The following is a 23,887-nucleotide window of genomic DNA, read 5'->3' as shown; positions in this document are numbered from 1 at the left end:
ATTTTTTTAGGTAAAGTTATTATAAATAGGATTCCTGCATACATTTCTCATACACCAGCGGATTATGCTGAGCGCTCTGCAGATTATACACACCCCAGCCTGGAAATCTGTGCTGGGGTAATAGGGAACCAATAAGAGATACATGCAAGCCCGGGAAGGTATTACACACCACCAGATTTATATTTCAGGAGCAATGCTCTAGAACAGGGTTTTTTTCAACATGGCACTACTGACACTGTGGACCAGATGATGCTATTTTTGTGGAAGACTGTCCTGTGTATTTTAGGATCTTTATCAGTATCCCTGTCTTCTACTGATTAGATGCCAGTAGCATCCCCAGTTGTGACAATCAAAAATATCTCCCAACACTGCCAAATGTTTCCTGGGGAGCAAAATCGACCCTAGTTAGGAACCATTGCTCTATATGATTAGTGGACAATACCTTAAGCAGCAAAACAGAAGAGCTAATTTACGGAATTACTATATTAAGGCACAACAACAAAGATAAAGAATGGGAAACTAATCCTTATAGGAACAAAATCTGGTCATTCTTTTCTTGTGCAGCTATACACAGAGATGCTGCACAAGCAACAAGGTGGATGCTGAGGCCATACACAGAGGCTGGAACAACAAATAAGAGTCAGAGGTTGGGTCACAGTGAGGCAGATGTTTTTCATTTGCACCCACCCAAAATGCCTGTGGAACCTACAGAAGGAATTATTTGTTTCACTGTTGTTGCATGATTTTGGAACAGAGACAGAGGTCTAAAATGAAAATTAGAATTTAGGAGACATTATTCATTAAGACGATAACTGAAGTCATCAGAGAAAAATGGCTGGTTCAGAAAGGACATAGAAACTGAGGAGAGAAAATGAATAAGTACAGAATTCAAGTGAATAGCAAAATTTAAGCGGCAGGTAGAAAAAGAATATGATATGAAGGCCAAGAAAAAATTTCTAAATGGTGGAAAAAGAAAGCAAAAAGATTAGAGTACTGGAAATTAAGAGAAGAGAGAATTAGAAGCATTAATGATTCCTCTAGTTCAAAAGAACACACTGAGCACACATATCTACAGTTCCTGCCTCCAAAAAAAAAACTCAGGTAAAATACAAAACCTAATATAAAAGTATGACGAAAACAGAATATAGAAAAACGTCCCAGCAGAAGGCCAGAAAATTTGAACAAATTCTGGAAGACAGAGGGTAAGATCCTATTAAATAAGAAAGACAGGACAATGTGGCCCACAATCTATTGCAAAAAGAGAAGTGGGCAGAAAGAGCAGGGCACTGATGAGAGCCCAGAAAGACATCCAAGCTTCAAGTGAACAAGACCTGAAACAAAGTGTGTAGTGGGAAGAACGATGAACAGAGTAAACTTCCTATTTGACTATGGGTGACACTGAAACCTGCAAACAGTTAGCCATTGATGATTAAGCAGCTAGTAACTATGGGGGATAGGAATTGGCCACCTCAAAATATGTCTCTGCCTGAAAGACACTTTGACCCCCACCTCCACCAACTGACCAAAAGGGTTTGGAATGGGAGGCCGGCCCCTAGAACAGGCCATCATAGACATCTCTGGGTATCCGGGAGGGTCCCTGCTAAGCCCATTCTTAGTTCTGGTTACCCTTTTTTAGAGACATTTACGTTTGGAAAGGAAATCTCCATTTGTAAAGGTATCTTCTTTGTACCAGGAAGAAGGGGAGGATGGCCTTATCTAGAAACGTATGAGAACAGAAGGCAGCGAGGACTTAAATCTGTATGATAAACTTAGCCATTGTTAACTGTGCTGTTTAGGCAATATGCTGACTCCCACTAGGTTCCCATAGACAACTTATCCCTGGAGGCTGGGTCACCATGGTAATGGGTGTTTGAGCTATTTTCTTCAGGAGTTGGAACCCCTTGTCCACTTCAGGCTGGTTGAGACTACCAACCCATCAACCGGGCCCACGCAGATGTATGTCCGATAAGCAACATTTTGACGTCAAGAGGTTAAAACTCCACCCTCAGGTCATGATAATGCAGTCATTCTGTGAACATGTGTCCTACAAAGAGGCATGAAGGCTGACTACGCTTGAGCAGATCATTAATTACCTCATCTCTCCTCACCCAGTCATTTCAGACCACCTTGCCCCTTACCCCATAAATATCCCTGAGTCCCTATTTTCAGGGAAGCGGATTTGAGATTCATTCTCCTGTTTCCTTACTTGGCTGCCTCATGATTAATAAACACACTCTCTCTCTGCAATCTCATCATCTCGGTGTTTGGCTTTCTGGTCTGTGGGCATAAACGGACCTGGTGCAGTAACAACATCATTCAAATGAGTAAGGAAAGGCTAGACACTAATGTCACAGGGAAAGCTAAAGGTTACCTGGGAAAAGATAGTTATCTCTCTCTCTCTCACACCACGGAGCAAGATAAAATTAAAAAGCATTCAAGATCTAAATGCAAGTAATAAAATCACATTCTAGAAGACTACACAGAACAACGATTGTACAACGTTACAGTGGGAAATGCACAACTATGATTGAAAATCCAGGAATCAAAAAAGAAAAAACTGCTAAATTTGACAACAATAAAATGCCTTTATGGCGAAAACAAAAGTCACGAGTAAGACAAAAATACAAAAACCCGTAGGAAAATGGTGCAACTTACATCACAGAAAAAGGGCTATAAGGGTATACCGGATACAGTCATTAAAATCAGCACATCAATAGGAGAATGAGTAAGGAATAAAGAGTTCAACAACAATGAAATACAGTGAACTAAACTGAGATCATTTTTAAGCCACACTGGTAAAAATCCAAAGCTTGATGCACACTCTATTTGCAAGGTAGTGGAAAGGAAACACGCGCTCTCAGACTGTTGGCTCTACCTTCAATTACACCCACAACCTGACCACTTCAAAGTAACGAACACCCTTATGATCATCATTTCTTGCTAGGATTACAGAAATGGGCTCCCATATTGTACTGCTTCCACCACTGCCCCACTAGAGTCTATCCTCAAACAGTAGACAGAGTTATTCTTTTAAATTCTAACTCAAAACTATCCTTTTGACTCAGAAAGATAAAAACCCAAACCCTCCATATTATCTAACCAAAAAGAGAGAGATACTGTGTTCATGAACTGGAAGACTCATTATGATCAAGATGTAAATTCTCCCCAAATTCATCTACACTATAAATTCTATAGGTTCTAGGCAATCGAAACCAAAATCTCAGCAGGCTCTTCGGTGCTGGGCAAGCTGATTTTCAAAACTTTCTATAAAGTAAAGGACCTAGAATACCCAAAACAATTTTTAAAAAGAAGCAAGTTGCAAGATTTGCATTACCTGATTTCAAGACTTACTGTAAACAGACACTCATCAGGACAGTGTGGTATCAGCAAAAGGATTAACACAGATCATCAGAAGTAAACAGAGTCCAGGGCCGGCCCCGTGGCTTGGTGGTTGAGTGAGCGCGCTCCACTGCTGGCGACCCGGGTTCGGATCCCGGGCTCGCACCGACGCGCTGCTTCTCCGGCCATGCTGAGGCCGCGTCCCACATACAGCAACTAGAAGGATGTGCAGCTATGACACACAACTATCTACTGGGGCTTTGGGGGAAAAAAATGAATAAATAAAATCTTTAAAAAAAAAAAAAAAAGAAGTAAACAGAGTCCAAAACAGACCCATACATACACTGCTGGTTGATTTCCCACAGAGGTGCCAAGATAATTCAAGGGAGAAAGGACAGTCCTGTCAGCAAATGGTGCTGACAGGTGGCTGTGCAAAGCTGGAGAGCACAAGCATGGCAAGGACATGTTCCTCTACTCCCAATATCTAGAGTCTGCTGCCAGCACAAAATATGAAGACCCTCTGATCCTAAACTTCTCGTTTCAGATTGGGCCAACCAGAACATATTCTGTCCTTTTCTGATTAGCAGGCTTTATACTAAAATAAAATTTAAAAGCTGATCAAAACAGGAAATTATTGATATAACAGATAAAAGACTGAAATCCTAAGGGAATACTATCAATCAAGTCATGAAAATACATTGAAAAATATAAATAAAAATGAACAGTTTTCTATGAAAATGTAATGACCCAAGTCATACCAAGAAAAAAATACAAATCCAATATAGGTTTATGACTAACAAATTAATTCAATAATCAAAATCTTCAAGCACAAAAGTCTTCATAAGGCCCAAATTTACAGGTGAGTTTCACAAAGCTTCACCTAACACAATTTTCTTATCTAAACTATTAGAAAAGAAAAGGAGCAGGACCATTTTTTTATAAGACTATGACCTTGATACCATAATTGGACAGAGAAACAAGAAAGTATAGTCTAATCCAGCTGTGGATACAGAAATAAAAATACTAAATATAGTATTAGCAAAAAGCCCTAGGAAAATATGTAAGAAACAACTTATCACACTTAGCAACTAGGGTCTATACAAGAATTCAAGTTCACATTAGAAAATCCATTATACCATTTTACAGTATTTACAGATTAAAGGAAGTAAGCTACAGCTTTATTTCAATAGATGCACAAAAAGGAATATAATACATTGCACATTCAGGACTAATATGAAATCTTAGCAAACTGGAGAGACTCTACTGTCTTAACATGAGTACAGCCATGTTTGGCCACTCCACTGACCTATAGCCACCAGCACACAAAGAAATATAAAGCTGCTTTCTGTGTGGTGGGAACTGGCCTTTTCCCAGGAACTGGCCTCTCTCCCACGGAGAGAGTTGCAAATTGTAACATTTCAAGGCTCTTGGAGCCGCGTAGCAGGGGATGGACTGACCATCTGTGCCGGGGTAGGACGATAACCAGAGAGAACAATGCACGTACACAATTACTGGGCTGGGACGTTAGCCAGGGGGCTCAATGCACGTACGCCACTGATAACCATTTGTACATGGAAACACTAAATGCTTCCTCTGCAAACTCTGTAATTGCTTACTCCGAAAATTATTGATGGCATAAAAACTGCTGGAAACTGAGACCTAGTGAGAGTTCCACCTATGCAGCGACGCGTTGCCCAGGAAGTGTGATCCTTGCCCAGCCTCATCGATTGACAGGACTCTCCCGGCAGTGGGGCGTGAATATTGTGAATAATTGATTTGATGTGAAGTAATTGATTTGATATGAAGTAATTGATCTGATGTGTTCTCTTTTCGGTCAACCTGGTGTTTCTCTTTCCGGTTGATTTGTGTCATTTCTCTTCAGCCGATGTGGATGTTTTCCCTTTCCAGTCGAGCTGATGTTTTTTCCCTCTTAATATTTGACCTATTCGGATCTGTTTGCAGACTATCACCTTTACTATCCTCTATATAATAAAATATACCTTCAGTTCATTTGTTTGGAGTGGAGAGTGTCTTTTACGTCTCCGATCGAATCCCCGAACCTCTCATAACACCTACTTACCCTGACAAGGTTACCTACCCAATGCTGACAGCAAACATCATAGTTAACAGTAAAACAGGGTATATTTTCCCTCAAAATTGACTTAATCTATTTCTATTTCTCCTTTTCCATTTCATGCATGGATCCTTCCAAACCTTAAATCTATTACAACACAAAGTGGGAAATAAAGAAAGAGCTCCCCTGAGAGATGTTCATTTTCTGTGGGTCCTGGGAGAGTGTAGAGAACTGTGGCTCAGCTGAGGGGACAGAAAGAAGATGGAGGTCCTGAGATTCCACCTCGCCAAATCTCAGCACCCCAGTTAAGGATCATCTACCCCAAAGACATAGGACCCTCTGGGCCTTAAAAAGGCACGAGAAGGATCACGGGCAGGCAGCACCACTGTCTTTGTGTGACTCTGAAATGATCATCTGCAGTTTTTTACTGAGTGAACATGAAGTTTCCTTGATTGATTTAACAATAACACCTGTCTTTCTGACTAACACAAAGAAATAAAAACAACAGATTAGTTGAAATAAGTACACCAAAGGATAAGACAGCATTCTTTCATTAAAATTAACTTAGAAGAAAAACACTCACTATGCATCATTTATCTATTTTTCTCATAGGATTATTTACCCCCTGGTATAGACAATCCACGGTAAGCCTAGTAAAAGAGATAGGATGGGCCGGCCCCGTGGCTTAGCGGTTAAGTGCGCGCGCTCCGCTACTGGCGGCCCAGGTTTGGATCCTGGGCGCGCACTGACGCACTGCTTCTCTGGCCATGCTGAGGCCGCATCCCACATACAGCAACTAGAAGGATGTGCAACTATGACATACAACTATCTCCTGGGACTTTGGGGAAAAAAAAGGAGGAGGATTGGCAATAGATGTTAGCTCAGAGCTGGTCTTCCTCAGCAAAAAGAGGAGGATTAGCACGGATGTTAGCTCAGGGCTGATCTTCCTCACAAAAAAAAAAAAAAAAGAGAGAGACATAGGATGCTGGAAGGCAAGAACTTTTAATTGTTTCAGCTGTGAGGTACTTCCCAAAAGGCCCTTTTGATGAGATGCTTTTGCTGACTTACCTGTGAGAAAGTGAACTGCACTCTTTTCCTTCTGACTCTGTCACAAACAAATTGGGTTTCCCTGAACAAGTCACTGAACCTTTAAAGACATTGGGTCTGAAAGGTTTCGAGAGTTGGAAGTAAACGACTTTGGAAAATCCTTCAAGTATCATCATCCTGGGATCCTGTGAGATCAGGATAATGGTATTAATGTCACACGTGGTGATGGACACCTGTGACAGCAACGCAGCATCTATAACGAGCGGGGGGCCTTTAAGGGGACTGGAGACAGAACTTCCTCCCTCTGCCTGGTTATCCCTTACCCCCGGACCTCGCCCTCACAAGCTCTTCAACAAAGCAGCCTTCCCTGAGCAGCCTGCCCCTGGGCCACCCCAGCTCTCCCTGCTCTTCTCAAGGATGGCTCAAACTCCCCACTCACAGTGTGGTGGCTCCTGAAGGTGGCATCATCATTAAGTCTGGCTCATTCCGAGCAAGCGGATCAGATCTGCTCCTTCCTGGGCTCTTCTGTCTCTGCTCTGAAGCTCTAGACAAGGATCTAAGGTCAGAGAGGTGCTCTCTTCCAGGTAAGACTGCTTGACAGAGGCCCCTGCTTCCTACCTCACAAAGGTTACTTCATTTCAAGGCAACTGGGGTGTGGCTCCGAGAAACAAATTCATTTTAGGGGCAAACACCTGATTCTTGAAATTCATTATAATACCAGACTTAAAAGGCAGCCTGTCAATGCAGAAGGGGCCAGGAACCTCTGTCTGACCTTTGTACCTGAAGAGACACTAGAAATCCCAGAATAGTGGCACATTGTAGGGTTCCATCTGCATTCACTTTCCCTTATACCCCTGGGGATTCGGGGACAGGCCACTTTCCTAAGTGCTGTGAAGGCTGCGATGCCAGTCTTAGGCAGGCGTGATATTAGACGAAGCCCGAGACTGAAGTAAGCACACCTGCCCCTGAATCCAAACTCCCTCACTGCTAGCTCCTGACTCGAGCACATCGTTCCACCCCGCTGAGCCTCGGTTTCTGTTCAGGTGGTTGTGAGGGTACGGTAAGCCTCCAGCGAAAAAAGACAAAGCGTCTTCTAACTATGACAGCAGTTGTCACTTACTCAGGGCTTACTACCTGCCACTTGTCTAAATACTTTACAACGCATGACAGACCTAAGTTCCAAAACGACGCCGTGAGACAGTCATTATTAATATTTTCAGATGAGAACCCTGACCCAGGTTCCCTCTGTCGCCCCTGCCTGCAGGTGACAGAGCTGGAATTTACCTGGGGCCTTTCAGGCTCCAGAGCTCGGGCTCCACCGCAGACCCGGGGTCACCGTCCGCGTTATAAACGCACTCCCACCTCCCCGCCCCCCGCCGCCGACTTGTGCTTTTCTCGGGTCGGGCTGCAGCGGGGCCAGGCACACGGTCCCCGCAGACCCCGGGCCGCCCGGGGCGCCTGCTCCTGACGGGCTCAGCCGCACCTGCGCCCCGGGAGCCCGAGGGGCCGGGTCCCCCACCGGCCTGCCCCCCGCCGAGGGCCCGCCCGGGCGCACACAGCGGCGCTGGGGGCGACGGGGTCCCAGAGACTTCCCGCTCCCATCGCGAGGCATAGGCTCCCGCCCCGCAGCGGTCCCCAGGAGTGTCACCCCGCGAGCGCACCCCTTACTTTCTGAGGAGACTCTCAGGTACCCTAAAGGCTTCCTCCGAGTCCAGGGAAGACGAATGAGGAGGCGGGGCTACGGCTGCACATGCGCAGAAGGAGCCTAGACTCCCCTTCCCACAGTGCCGCGCGGTGAACCGGTAGGATTCGAGACTACGTTTCCCGTAGGCCTCAGCCTCCACGTTTGAGGTCGCTCTTTTAGCGTCTCCGCGTGTCAGAGAGCTGGAGAATGATGGTGTTAAAAGTCTCCTGCGCAAGTTCTCTCCGAGCCTGAAGAGGTTAAGGGTTAAACCTGAACTCTGCCGCCAAATGCAAAGAGTGGTCCTCTATTGGCTCAAGATTGAAATAGCATGTTTTTCGTAAGTCATTTGCAGACGAATTGGGGAAACTTGTATATGGATGGGATGTTGAAAATATTAAAATTATTTAGATGAAGTGTGAAAGAATTTTGAGTTATGTAGGCAAATTAATTTTGGAACAAAAAGGCATGACGACTGCGGCATGTAGGACTGAAATTATATAGCTGAAATTATAATTTTATAATTATAAAATTATAATTATATAATTTTAAAATTATATAATTATATAAATTTTAATTTTAATTATATAAATATTAATAAATTATATAAATAAAATTATATAAAATTATATAATTTTATAATTATAAAATTATAATTTTAATTTTTCAATCTAGGACCTCCACCCCTTTACAGCCACCGGACCCACCAACCCCTGAGCCCCTTCTCCCACCCCTGGAGTCTAGTGTGGAGGTTTTCCTGGGGAGGTGGAGACAGGGAATCCGGGTGTAGATGCTTATAGGAAAGCTGTTGGTTTTGATACAGGAACATTCTTTCTTGCAGAATTCTCTTATTGTTGCAACAAATTTTTATGTTAATTATCTTGGATTTCCGTGCACGACTTTTGCTTGCTTTTTGCTGGCATTTGTAATTCTTTGCCATTCTTTAACGAATTATGAATAAAAGCAGAAAATTGCTGTCAAACTATGTTAAATCAATCATAATAGATTTTAATATAAAGCTCACTAATGGAGAGAAAATGTTCATTTGTTCATATGTTCGTTTAACAAACATTTATTGCAAATCTGCTGTGCAATAGAAATTATTCTAGATGCTGGGATAGCAACATCAAATAAAAGAGATTAAATTCCCTAACCCCAGGGAGTTGATGATCAGGGTTGTTGTGTGGACCTATTAGTCAAGGTCCCCTCAAGAAACAGGTGTCAATTGTCAAGAAACAGTGGGACACGAGGAAAGTCTAATAAACAAGGCTCTAAAAACATGGGTAGGATAGGTAAAGCATCTTGAAACTAGCGATGGTAAGGAGTCATTATCACACCAGGCCTAGAATGAGGGTAGATAATATTACTAGAACCTGGCAGAAAAGGCCACTCTTATGAGAGCTGTGGCCTTAGGAAGAGAAACCTTGTAACGGCCATTACATGGCTCAGCACAGAGAGCCAAAGGAATAAAGACGCAAACCTCACTTGTTCTCCCTCTAATATCCTAGCCTCTGTTAAGCATTTGTAAACCCTATTCAGTAACTATTCCTAGAATTATGCACAGACATCTCCTCCAGACCTTTTTGTCACCAATTTTCCATTCTTATTCTTGTCTAACCCCCTACTACTAGTCAACTCATTGAACTATTGGACATGACTCAGGATAAATCTAAACTCAGGACATGTCTCTTCTTCACAAAGTCAACAACTAAATATACCTCCTTAAACTCTGCCCCCCTGGGAAGATTTCTTTTCACCACACATTTCAGAACCACCCCTAACTGAGACTGTAATTGCAGCAGCCATAACTTGCAATGATGCCACCATACAGTTTGAAGGAGATTCAACTGCTATGTGGCCTCAGATCTCCCTTGGGGACTTCTGGGGAATGATTAATTGTATATACTTGTGACTAAGTTATGAGGAATTTTGTCAAAGGGACACAGCCTCCCTGTCATTGAAGCCTCCTGTCTATAAAGTAGGATATATCAAGGACTGGGAAAGAGGATCTGAATCCCTGTTTTGATGACTTGTGTTAGTTTTCTGCCTATGAGACCCAGAATTTCATATGTATATATAGATATATATCTTAAGAAGTATCTTAGTAGGGTGCCCATCTATTTCATTTCAATAGACTTCATGATCAAAGAGCCACCACCAAAGATCTCTTCAGGTCACCACAAAAGATGGCTGCGTGTCAGAAATATGGAGAGTTTTAAGAAATATTTGTCAGGATCCTATTAAAGAAATATATATTTCATTGGTACAAAATGCAGCATGGGCTGCTCCTGAGTCCACAGGGAGTATACTCGCATTGATAAATTTGGCCCTATCCAAACCTGGTAATTCATCCTTCCTGGTCTAGTTTGCTAAGGACCCATCCTCATATATGCTACCTATTTCTGTTTGTACTATTGAGCAAGATCTTGAGTTCCTTTTGTGTTTTGTGTTTTTATTTCTGGGTTAGACCTTGCAATTTTCCTCCGAGAATAGCTGGTTTTGTATTCCCATTATGGGCCTGGAGTCAGTAAGGGAGGTTGTACAGGCAGGCACTAAGGAGAGTGTGCATCCCCTTTCAGGGGTGAGTTATATTAGGGTCACCCCTTAGGATTTGGAGAGAGAGAAAAGTGAGAGAGCCACTGTCAGAAGTCAGTTAATTTTCACTTCTTTTCCTCAGCTCCTCACAAGCCATGACTTTTAGTAAAGCTTAAAGGCCTTAGAATTGCAGAGAGTGTGTCAGGTACAATGAACTTGAACTGCCTAGTAAGCCTCAAAGGCCTAATTTGCCAGGCAAGTTGTACAGAACAGAGAAGATCTGTTTTGACCAACCAGTAGTGATGTTTGACCATATCTTTCTCCTCTGATAATAACTTTGGGCTTCCTGGATGCTTGGTAAACCCACCTAAGTGAAGGAATACAATTTCTTCACCTTGATCTTGAACTCACACTGAGTCCATCCTAGCAGGGATTGGGGGAAAAGGTGTGCTTACCTGGCATCTGTCCTCATATGGTTAGTGATCATTTTTAGAAGATGCAGGAACATAATATCCCTCTTGAAGATATTCCTGTATTCAGATCTTATCTGAATGAGTACTTGAGGTAATCTCCATCTATTGAGAGCCCAAATATATTGGATTGCTTTTTAAACTGTTCGGACACCTCCATCTGGGAACTGTTCCTCTCCATTTCTGTCGCTATAGATTAGTTTTGTCTTTTCTAGAGTTTCATGCAAAAGGAATCATACAGTTTATTCTCTTTTGTGTGTGACTTCTCATTCAGGATAATGATTTTGAGATTCATCCTGTAGTTGAGTACCAGCAATGCAGGAACAGACTCACACAGAAAGAAACAACTTATGAGATCAAGTGGAACTCATTGTGACAAATGAGTTCAGGCTATATCTGAATCCAAAGACATGTAATTGTTCCAATTTCCAAGTTCCCAGATTTTCCCGATAAAATTTCCAAATTTTCATCTAATATACCTCCTCAAATTGTCAATCCAATAGTTACTGTAATTTTTTAAAGAAATAATGGCCCCAAAATTCCCAAATTTGATGAAAAAATATTAATTTACATGTCCAAGAAATTTAATGAACCCTAAGTAGGATAAATATAAAGAAATTTATACCTAGACACATCATAGTCAAACTGTTGAAAGCCACACACAAAGAGAAAATCTTCAAAGAAGCAAGAGAAAAACAGCTTAATGTGTACGGGAGAGCATCAGTATAAATAATATCTTAACTTCTCATCAGAGAAAATGGACCATAGGAGACAGTGGAATGACACAGTCAAAATATGGAAAGACAAAACTGCTAATGAAAACTTTTATTCAGCAAAACTATCCACAAAGTATAAAGGTAAAAAAAAGGACATTCCTAAATTTAAAAAGACTGGAAGAATTGCTTGATATCAGAACTGATTTATGAGAAATACTAAAGGAAATATTTTGAGGTGGAAGAAAATGATACCAGACAGTAGCTCAAATCAACTGGAAGAAATGAAGAGTTACAGAGTAATAAATATCTGGATTAAAATAAAAGAATCTATAAATATATTTTCTGATTTCTTCTGTTAAATTCTTTAAAAGATGTAAAATTGTATAAAGAAATAATTATAACACTGTATTGTTAGCTTTATAAGGCATATAGATGTAATATGTATGAAAATAATAGCAAAGGAGGGAGAAGGAATAGAGTTATATTCGAGAAAACATTCTATATTTCATGGAAATTAAGTTAATGTTAATTTGAAGTAAGTTAAATAACTGTAATAAGTTACTTAACTGTAATAAGTTAAGAGGCATATTGGAATTTCTAGAGCACACACTTGGAAAATAGCTCAAAAATATAAAAAATAATAGAGGAATTAAAATGATATGCTAAAAGATTTATTTAACACAAAAGAAGTTAGTAAAGGAAGAAAAGAGGAACAAAGAAGACTGGAGTCATAGAAAACAAATAATAAAATGGCAAATGTAACTCTGATCCTATCAATAACTGCTAAATGTGAATGATTTAAACAGCCCAGATAGAAGACAGAGATTGGCAAAATCGATAATAAAACAAGATCCAACTATATGCAATCTACAAAAGACACACCTTAGGTTCCAAGACACATATAGGTTGAAACTAGAAGGATGGAAAAGATATATCATGCAAATAGTAACCAGAAGACTGCTGGAGGGATTGTTTTAACACTGGACAGTGTACATTTTAAAGTAAGAAATATTACTAGAGGCAAAGAGAGCCATATCCAAATGATAAAATATCAACACATCAGAAAGACATAAAAGTTATAAATACATACAAACATAATAACAGAGCTTCAAAATACGTGAAACAAGAATCTGACAGAAATGAAAGGAGAAATAGCGATTCAACAATAATAGTTGGAAATTTCTGTTCCATATTGTCCATAACTGATAGAAAAACAGAAAGAAAGTCAGCAAGGTAATAGAAGACTTGAACAACACTATCAACTAACTCAACGTAAGTGATATATATAGAACATCTAGTCAATGACTACGAAATACACATTCTTTTCAATAGCACATGGAACATTCTCCAGGATAGACCATGTCCTAAGCCATAAAATAAATATCAATAAATTTAAAAAGAATTAAATAATGTAAAATATGTTCTCCAACCACAAGGGAATGTGAAATATCAAGAACAGAATATATCTGGGATATGTACAAATATTTGTAAATTAAATGACACACATCCAAATAACACGAGTCAAAGAATAAGTTGGGAGTAAAATTAGAAAGTAGTTTGAAGTGAATGAAAATTTAAAAAATAGTATATCAAAATTTATGAGATGTGCCTAAAGCAGTGTTTAGAAAGAAATTTATAGAAAGAAAGAAATTTAAACACCTATAGTGGAAGAGAAGAAAAGTCTCAAATCAGTAACGTAAGTTTTCACCCTAAGAAACTAAAAAAGAAGAAGAAACCAAACTGAAAACAAACGAAAGGAAATAATAAAGGTTAGAACACATGTCAATGAAATACAAAACATAAAAATCAATAAAATCAGAAACTTGACCTTTAAAAGATCAACAAAATTGACAGTCTTCTAGCTAGCATCTAGAAGAGAGAGAGAGTACAATTTACCAAAATCAGAAAGAAAAAAGGGCCATCCATACAGAAACTAAGGGATTATAAGAGAATATTATGAATGACTTTATGGCACAAATTAGACAATTTGTAAGATATAGACAAATTCTTAGATCCAAATTTCCACCACTAACTCAAAGTAAATAGAAAATCTCAATAGATCTATAGTAAATAAGAAAATTAAATTAGTAATTAAATGCTTTTCAGGAAAGGCCCAGATTCAGATGACTCAAATGGTGAATTCCATTGTGTATTAAAGGAAGAAATAATCCCATCCCTCATCATCTATTTCAGAAAATATAGAAAGAGAGAACATATCTCACATCATTCTGTTAGGCCAGATTTTATCTTGATAGCAATAGCAAATAAAGATATCACATGCAAAGAAAAGACCAGTATCCCTAATGAACACAGATGAAAAAATCCTTAACAATATATAAGTAAGTGATGTCACCAAGATGGCAGAGTAGGAGACCTCAGCCTCCCTTCCCCCACAAAAATCAACAGTTAGACTGCTATCCACAAACAAAAAGAGCTCTGGGAGAGCTCTAGAGTCCACCTAAGAAACTTCAGCAACACAGCACAACCAAAAACTTGAGAATAGCCACACAAAGAGGGAAAGAAGATCAGCTTCATTTGGCCAGCATCACCACATCCTCCAATCAGACATTGCTCAGCACTAAGAGGGAACTCCTCAGCCAGAAAAATTCTCCTTTCAGGGAAAGGGAGAGTGAAGTGAGTGACCAGCTTCCCAGCCTTTCAAGGTACACACAAAGCACCTACTTAGTTTTCACCCCACCCAGAGACTGGCAAAGCTGAGAAGTATAGAGATGGCTAGGAACAAGGAAGAAGAGCAGAGTTTACCAATATCAGCCACACAGAGGGAGCAACCACAGTTCCATAACCTGCTTTGTAGATGACTCCAGCAGCTTTCACCACTGAAGAAACCAATGGCCAGCATAACCACTGCAAACCTCCTGTAGATTTCATTGGTTATCACCTTATAGGTACATTTTCCCATTAACTGATGCTGGCCACCTGAGTCCCTCACTGATCCCCAATCCCAATCACACTGGAGCCTGGGACCCATGCTGGCAGCCAGCCCAGGCCTCTGCAGCTGCACGGTCTAAATCCCTGTGGCTGACCTCCACCACAGTGCATGCACTCAGGGCTAACCCCTCAATCTGTACACTTGCACACCACTAGCCTCCATTACCATATGTGCACCCATAGGAAGATCTTATAGCTGAGAAAGTACAAGGCCCCTACAGCTTCTTGTGGGCCTGAATTTGGCCCTATCACCCATCACTGGCCTCCACCTGAAACTAGCTCCCACAGCTGCCCACCTGCATGCCCCCAGCCCAACTCTCATCACCAGCCTCCACTGCCATGTACACACCTGTGGAGAGACCATGCAGCCACAGGAGTGCACACCAACTTCCAGGGTGTCTGCATCTGCTTGTGGGCCTGCATCCAGCCCTGTCTCCTGTCACTGGCCTGCACCACTGGGCTCACCTACAGCTAGCCCCTCCAGCTGTACACCTGTATGCCCCTGTTCTAACACTAAACACTGGCCTCCACTGCCGTGGACCTTTGGCAACAACCAGCAGTCATCGTAGTACATGCCAACAACCAGAGCTCCCATAGTTGCTAGGGTGCCCATATTTGGCCTCAGCCCTTGCTCCTTACCCCGGCCTCCAACACTATGTGTGCATTTGCAACTGGGTCTTGCACTATACAGTCACCCATAATTACCCCTGAAGCTGAGTGCGTACATACTACTGGCTCCAGCTATCATTGCTGCTTGCCCTAGCCCTTAGATGCTGAGGTGAGGCTCTGAGAACCTCAACAGCCCTTGGACCCTCTATGAACTCCCTGCAATGTTTACCAACAACCACACAGTTGTCGACCACAACAAGGACTCAGTGGCCTGAGCCAATAAGTCAGCATCTCCTCCGAAAACTGGAGCCACCGTACAACCTCATACTTGGTGTGCTGCACCACTAGACCTGGGGTCACACTGCAGCATGTCCCCATTCACAGGTGAAGTTCTATCCAAAGTAAGTCCATAAAGTCTGGAAGAGGTGACTGTTTCTTCAAATGCACAGAGACCTATGCAAGGCTATAGGGATCACAAAGAATGAGGGAAACATGACTCCACCAAAGAAACACAGTAAACTTCCAATAACTGACCCCAAAGAAATGGAAATACAAGAATTGCCTGGCAAAGAATTCAAAATAATTGTTCTAAAGATGTTCAGAGAGCTATAAGAGAACACAGATAAACAATTTAATAAAATCATGAAAATATTACAAGAACAGAAACAAGTTCAGCAAAGAGATAGAAAACATAAAAAAGAACCAAACAGAAATTTTGGAGCTGAAGAAAACAATGACTGAACTGGAGAATTCAATAGAGAGCTTCAATAATAGACTGGACCAAACAGAAGAAAGAATTCATGAGCTTGAAGACAGATAATTTCAAATTACCCAGTCAGAGGAGCAAAAAGAAAAACAAATAAAAAGGACTGAAGAAAGCCTACAAGACTTATGGGACACAATTAAAAGAAGCAATCTGCACATCATTGGAATCCAAGAAGGAAAAGAGAAGTAGAAAGGGGTAGAAATCTTTTTATTTATTTATTTGCTGAGGAAGATTCACCCTGAGCTAACATCTGTTGCCAATCTTCCTCTTCTTACTGAGGATGATTCGCCCTGAGCTAACTTCCCTTGCCAATCTTCCTCTATTTTGTATGTGAGTCACCACACCAGCATGGCCACAAGTGGTGTAGGTCCATGCCCAGGAACCAGCCCTAGTTAGCTAAAGCAGAGCATGCCAAACTTAACCACTACACCACTAGGGCTGGCCCTGGTAGAAATCTTTAAAAAAAAAAAATAATGACTGAGAACTTCCCAAACCATGGGGAGATATTTGGACATCCAAGTTCATGAAGCTAAAAGATCACTGTAAGATTTCAATCCAAAATGATCTTCTCGAAGGCATATTATAATCAAACTGTCTAAAATCGAAGACAAAGAGAGAATTTTAAAAGCAGCAAAACAATTTCTGTCATACAAGGTAACCCCCCAAAGGCTATCAGCAAATTTCTCAGCAGATGTCTTGCAGACCAGGAGAGAGTGGGATGATATATTCAAAGTGCTGAAAGAAAAAAATGCTGACCAAGAATACTTTACCTAACAAAGCTGTGCTTCCAAAATGAAGGAGATGAAGACTTTGCCTAATAAATAAAAACTGAGGGAGTTCATCACCACTAGACCTGCCTTACAAGAAATGCTGAAAGGAGTTCTTCAAACTGAAATGAAAGGAAGTTAACTAGTAACATGAAAACATATAAAAATATATAATATACTGGTAAGTGTATGTATATAGTCATATTCAAAATACTCTAACGCCGTAATGTGGTGTGTTAACCACTTAACACTAGTAAGAAGATTAAAGAACAAAAGTATTAAAAATAGCTATAGCTACAACAATTTGTTAATGGATGCACAATATGAAAGGATATAAATTGTGAAATTAAAAACATAAAATGTGGGGGGGTAAAAGAGTAGAATTTTTGTATGTGATCAAAGCTAAGTTGTTAACAGATTAAAATAGACTGTTATAGCTATAAAGTGTTTCAAGTAAGCCACAGAGTAACCACCAAGCAAAAATCTATAGAAGATATACACAAGATAAAGAGAAGGGAATCAAATATACCACTATCAAATATCATTAGTTCACAAAAGAAGAGAGCAAGAGAGGAAGAAAGGAACAAAGGAACTACAGAACAGCCAGAAAATAATGAACAAGATGTCGAGAGTAAGTTTTTACCAATCACTAATTACCTTAAATGTAGATGGACTAAATTCTCAAACATAAAGGCACAGAGTGACTGAAGGATAAAAAAAATAGACCCAATTATATGCCTCCTACAAGAGACTCACTTCAACTTCAAGGACACACTTAGACTCAAGTGAAGACATGGGAAATGAGTCCGTGTAAATGCAAACTAAAAGAGAGCAAAGTAGCCATTCTTATATCAGACAAAAGAGATTTTAAGTCTAAAACTGTTACAAGAGATAAAGAAGGTCATTATATAATTTTAAAGGGGTCAATTCATCAAGAGGATATAACAATTGTAAACATATATGCACACATAATTGGAGCATCTAAACATATTAAGCAAATACTAACAGATAAGAAGGGAGTAATAGACAACAATACAACAACAGTAGGGGACTTCACTACCCCACTTTCAATAATGGATAGATCACTGAGACAGAAAATCAATAAGGAAACATTGGACTTGAGCTATACCCTAGACCAAATGGACCTAACAGACATTTACAGAACATTTCATCCAGTAACAACAGAATACACACTCTTGTCAAGCACACATGGAACATTCTCCAGAAGAGATTATATTTTAGGTCTTGAAACAAATCTCAGAAAATTTATAAACATTTAAATCATACCAGGTATCTTTTCTGACCACAATGGTACAAAACTAGAAATCAATAACAAGAGGAAAACTGTAAATTTCACAAATACATGGAAATTAAACAACACACTCCTGAACAACCAATACATCTAAGATGAAATCAAAAGGGAAACAGAAAAATATCTTGAAACAAATGAAAATGGAAATAAACATGCCAAAACCTATGGGATGAAGCAAAAGCAATTTTAAGAGGGAATTTTATAGTAACAAATGACTACATTAAAAAAAAGAAAGATCTCAAATAAGCAACCTAACTACACCTCAAGCAACTAGAAAAAAAAACAACAACCCAAACCCAACTTAGCAGATGGAAGAAGATAACAAAGATCAGAGAAGAAATAAATTTTTTTTTAAAATTTTTATTTATTTATTTTTCCTCCCAAAGCCCCAGTAGATAGTTGTATGTCATAGCTGCACATCCTTCTAGTTGCTGTATGTGGGACGCGGCCTCAGCATGGTGGGAGAAGTGGTGCGCCGGTGCGCGCCTGGGATCCGAACCCGGGCCGCCAGCAGCAGAGCGCGTGCACTTAACCGCTAAGCCACGGGGCCGGCCCTGGAGAAGAAATAAATGAAATAGAGAATAGGAAAAAAAATAGAAAAGATCAATGAAACTAAGAGTTGGTTTTTTGAAAAGATAAACAAAATTGGCAAAACGTCAACCTTTTTTAGAAGAAAGAGAGAAGACACAAATAAATCAGAAATGAAAGAGGAGACATCACAACGAATACCACAGAAATACAAAGGATCATAAGAGTACTATGAACAATGATATGTCAACAAGTTGGACAACCTACAAGAAATGGATACACTCCTAGAAATATATAACCTACCAAATCTGCATCATGAAGAAATAGAAAATCTGAACAGACTAACATCAAGTAAGGAGATTGAATCAGTAACCAAAAACCTCCCAATAAAGAAAAGCCAAGGATCAGACGGCTTCACTGTTGAATTCCACCAAACATTTAAAGAAGAATTAATGCCAATGCTTCACAAACTCTTCCAGAAAATTAAAGAGGAGGGAAAAATCCCAAACTCATTTTACAAAGCCAGCATTACCCTGATACCAAAGCCAGATATGGATACTGCAAGAAAAGAAAACTGCAGGTCAATATCCTTGGTGAATATTGATGCAAGAATCCTCAACAAAATACTGGCAAACTGAATTCAACAGCACATTAAAAGGATCATACACCATGATCAAGTGGCGTTTATTTCTGGGATGCAAGGATAGTTCAACATAAGCAATTCAATAAATGTGATATATCACAGTGATAGAATGAATAGATTGAAAGACAAAAATCATTTGATCGTCTCAATAAATGCAGAAAATGTATTTGAAAAAATTTAGCATTCTTTCATGATAAACACTCAACAAATTGGGTAGAGAGGCAACAAACCTCAACATAATAAAGGCCATATATGACAAGCCCACAGCTAACATCATACTCAATAGTGAAAGGTTAAAAGCTTTCTTTCTAAGATCAGGAAGAAGTCAAGGGTGCCCACTACCAGAGCTACTATTCAACATAGTACTGGAAGTCCTCACCAGAGCAATTAGGCAAAAAGATAATAATAATGATAATAAAAATAAAAGGCATCCAAATCCCTTTGTCTGGCATATCCACAGGCTACCTGCTCATTATTCACTTAAGAGCTGTCTTGGTTATCAGATCTAATGTCGTGGTATCGCAGTGCTTGTGTTCAAGTAACCCTTATTTTACTTAACAATAACCCCAATGCCCAAAGATAGTGATGCTGGCAATTGGGATACACCAAAGAGAGCCATAAAGTGCTTCCTTTAAGTGAAAAGATGAAAGTTCTGGAAAATAAGGAAAGAAAAAAATTTATATACTGAGGTTGCTAAAATCTATGATATGAATGAATCTTCTTGGAAATTGTGAAGAAGGAAAAACAAATTCGTGCTAGTTTTGCTGTCACACCTCAAATATGTATGTATAGGAAAAAAACATAGTATAGATATAGGGTTCAGTTCCATCTGTAGTTTCAGGCATCAACTGGGGTTCTTGGAATGTATCCGCATGGATCAGGGGGGACTACTGTAAGAGAAAGACAGAGGAAGGGCAGATTCCTTCTCTCTGCTTGAGCTCTTCTCTTGCCCTTGGACTTTGGTGCTTCTGGTTCTCAGGCCTACAGGCTTGGACTGGAACTACACCACTGGCTTTCCTGGGCCTCCAGCTTGCAGGACTGCAGATCAAGGGACTTCTCAGCCTCCATAGTCATGTGAGCCAATTCCTCATAATAAATCTCCTTCTACATATCTATACATATCCCATTGGTTCTGTTTCTCAGGAGAACCCTGACTAATACAGATACAAAGGTGTTTATTTTGTTTTTTCACTTTAAACTGTACAAATATATTTTATATACTTCTATATGTAGGATACATCATGCACACACACAATTGGGATCTTTCCTGCCTAATTTACAAGTCAGAGCAGCAGTGAGAGACTCAGCAAAGTGAGCAGGCAAAGCAGGAATGAGGACTATCTGATATGCTAAGAATCTGAATCGATCTTGACTTTCATCTCCTCCAGCTTCATTTACTCCTTAACTGGCTGCTAGTGTTTCTGCTGACATTGCATCTGAGGGTAACTGTCTCTGACACCAATGACATTGCACAATACGCCTTCATTGGCGTTAGTTTGTGAATATTTGCCACTGAATAAGAATTACATTTTAGTTGAAAAACTTAATTCCACTTTAAAATAAAACAAAACAAAAATACATTTTTGCTTGTCTTTTAGCATGTCTCTATCTCTTCTATCTCCTCTACCAATGGTCAGTTGATTCAGGCAACACTTTAAATGACAACATGCATTACCTATTTTATTTTATTTTGTTATTTTTGTTTAAATGCACTCCGGGTACATTTTCTCTTATCTTTTGATCAATACAATAATAATGATAGTTTTTACAAGTAGAAATTCTCCAGATAACTAAGCTTCTCCTCCAAATTCTCTTTGAATGGAAGATACAATTATACTGCAAAACTCTTACAAAAATAGTCTCTTCTTTAACCTCTTGAGGAAAAGTTAGTTGACTGTGCTTGGGCTAATTCGAAGAATGCCAGCCTTTCAAAACTTTTACTCATGTGATACACTTTTTCTAAATTTTCTTTAAGAGTTAATACATCTAATTGAATAAAAATTGCTGAATTGCTCCTTATTTGGCTCCCATCTTACTCTTTCTCAGTTCTTCTTTGTAATAAACTCTTCGTAACTCTGAAGAGTAGGGGGATATGGGTTTCAGCTTAATCAAACTTCCTCATGGAGTGAGGGTCACAAACAATGTCATCCAGGGAATTTGAGTATAGTAAGCCCTCAACAGTATCAGGAGGCTGTCTGGCTGCCTGCAACTTCTTATTGAAGATTCAGAAAATGTGTCAGGATATTTCAGGACCCTAGGTCATCATTACAAACATCAATGGTCATTATATAGGGTATTAGTTATGTATTGCTGGATTAAAAATTACCTCAAAAACTTTGCAGCTTAAAGTAACAAACATTTATTATCTTACAATTTATGAGGGCCAGGAATCTGGGACTGCCCATCAAGCTGTCAGCAGGGCTGCTGTCTCATCTGAAAGCTTGATTGGGGGATGACCTGCTTCCAAGCTCACTCACATGGTTGTTGACAGGCTTCAGGTCTTTGCCTGCTCTTGGCTTGAAACCACAGTTTTTTGCCACGTCTGCCTCTCCATAGGCTGCCTGAGGGTTTTTACAACATAATAGCTGGCTTCCTCCAGAGTGAGTTTGGGGGGGTGGGACAAAGATGAGAGCTTCAGACTTTTGTAACCAAATCTTAGAAGTGACACACCATCACTTCTGGAACAATGTGGGAGAAGACTACACACAGGTGTGACTATCAGGAGATAGGGATTGATGGGGGCCATCTTGGAGGCTGGCTACCACAGACAGAATCTATAATGGAGTAATTTCTCTGTATCTTTTTAAAATTTTATTTGTAGTAAAAAACACATAACATAAAATTTACCATAATAACCTTTTTTAACTGTGCAATTCCAAATACAGCTTTTGTGTGTGTGTGAGTGAGGAAGATCAGCCCTGAGCTAACATCCATGCCAATCCTCCTCTTTTTGCTGAGGAAGACCGGCCTTGAGATAACATCTATTTCCAATCCTCCTCCTTTTTTTTCCCTTTTTCTCCCCAAAGCCCCAGTAGATAGTTTTATGTCATAGTTGCACATCCTTCTAGTTGCTGTATGTGGGATGCCACCTCAGCATGGCCGGACAAGTGGTGCGTAGGTGCGTGTCCGGGATCTGAACCCAGGCTGCCAGCAGTGGAGCAAGCACACTTAACCGCTAAACCATGGGGCTGGCCCCTAACTGTGCAGTTCCACAGCGTTAAATATACTCATATTGTTGTGCAGCAGATCTCCAGAACTTTTTCATCTTGCAAAATGGAGTAATTTTTTATAGCCATATTTCTTATTGATCAAATGCTAGTGGATGGCAGCATTGCACTGTTTTGTGTACTAGGAATTTTGGAATTCCCAAATCCTTTCGGTTTTAACCATAACATCACATGAGCCAACATGATTAATGCTATGACCTTAGTTTCAATAGCATCCTATTGCACATTTCACATGGAAAAATCTAAGCCCACTTGTTTGTACAGTATATAACTTATTTTTAAAAATATGATTAAATGCATTTGAAGAGAGATATATTTATGTACATGCAAAATTTTGATGTTAATAAAGATTTTACATTTAACACAAAGACCCAAAGTTATGGAGGTGATGAATATGCTGAGCTCTTCAGGAGAAGCATGTTTCTGCAGTGTGCCATTCATTAGTTACACAGCATGGCATTTCAATGTGTCATGCATATAGAATAACCACAGTCCAAACTCCTGCTCATGTGGGTTATTTCTCTGGGTGGGGTGCGGTGGTCCTCAACAATAAACATTGACTAGGATCTGAGATTCAGTTAAGAAATTAAGACCCCAACGAGCAACAAAAGTGAAAATCAACAAATGGGACTACATCAAACTAAAATGCTTCTGCACAACAAAAGAAATTATCAAAATGAAAAACGCTTTGGAATAAGAGGAAATATTTGCAAATCATATATCAGTTAACAGATTAATATTCAAAATATATGAAGAACTCATACAACTCCAAAAGAAACAAACAAAAAACAGTCTGATTAAAAAGTGGGCAGAGAGGCTGAATACACATTTTTCCAAAGAAGGCATACAGGCACATGAAGAGATGCTCAACATCACTAACCATCAGGAAAATGCAAATCAAAACCACAATGAGATATCACCTCACACCTGCTAGTATAGATATCATCAAGATGACAACAAATAGCAGGTGTTGGTGAGGGTATGGAGGAAAGGGAAGCCTTGTGCACTGTTGGGGGGAATGTAAATTGGTACAGCTAGTATGGAAAACACTATGGAGGTTCCTCAAAAAATCAAAAATAGAACTACCATATGATGCAGCAATTCCACTTCTGGTTATATATCCAAAGAAAATGAAAATACTAACTTGCAAAGATATTTGTACCCCCATGTTCATTGCAGCCTTATTTACAATAGCCAAGATATGGAAAAAACCTAAGTATACAT

At 39.8% G+C, this 23,887-nt stretch overlaps 2 protein-coding genes across 15 annotated transcripts in view; one reads left to right on the top strand and one right to left on the bottom strand.

The window, feature by feature from the left end:
* LOC147914349 (uncharacterized) overlaps positions 1–8,190 on the bottom strand; it is a 65,915-nt gene extending 57,725 nt beyond the window's left edge. For 11 of the 14 annotated variants that reach the window (XR_015555357.1, XR_015555358.1, XR_015555359.1 and 8 more), the window contains exons 1-2: positions 6,900–8,122; positions 6,482–6,645 (exon numbers count right to left, since the gene is read on the bottom strand). The gene's annotated coding sequence lies outside the window, so the exon portion shown is untranslated. The other 3 variants (XM_087444413.1, XM_087444415.1, XM_087444417.1) reach the window with 3 other exon arrangements.
* Positions 8,191–8,287: 97 nt separating this feature from the next.
* LOC147914348 (uncharacterized) overlaps positions 8,288–23,887 on the top strand; it is a 75,872-nt gene continuing 60,272 nt past the window's right edge. Inside the window, exon 1 of the mRNA XM_087444198.1 lies at positions 8,288–8,481. Coding sequence (XP_087300324.1) covers positions 8,432–8,481 — 50 coding nt within the window. The 5' untranslated portion in view covers positions 8,288–8,431. The remainder of the gene's footprint in view (positions 8,482–23,887) is intronic.

This window comes from Ceratotherium simum, chromosome 20, assembly GCF_057802395.1.
Source record: "Ceratotherium simum simum isolate JZ-2026a chromosome 20, ASM5780239v1, whole genome shotgun sequence".
Taxonomy (NCBI): domain Eukaryota; kingdom Metazoa; phylum Chordata; class Mammalia; order Perissodactyla; family Rhinocerotidae; genus Ceratotherium; species Ceratotherium simum.
The sequence above is the reverse complement of the archived record's forward strand: the minus strand, read 5'-3'. Positions and strand labels throughout refer to the sequence as shown.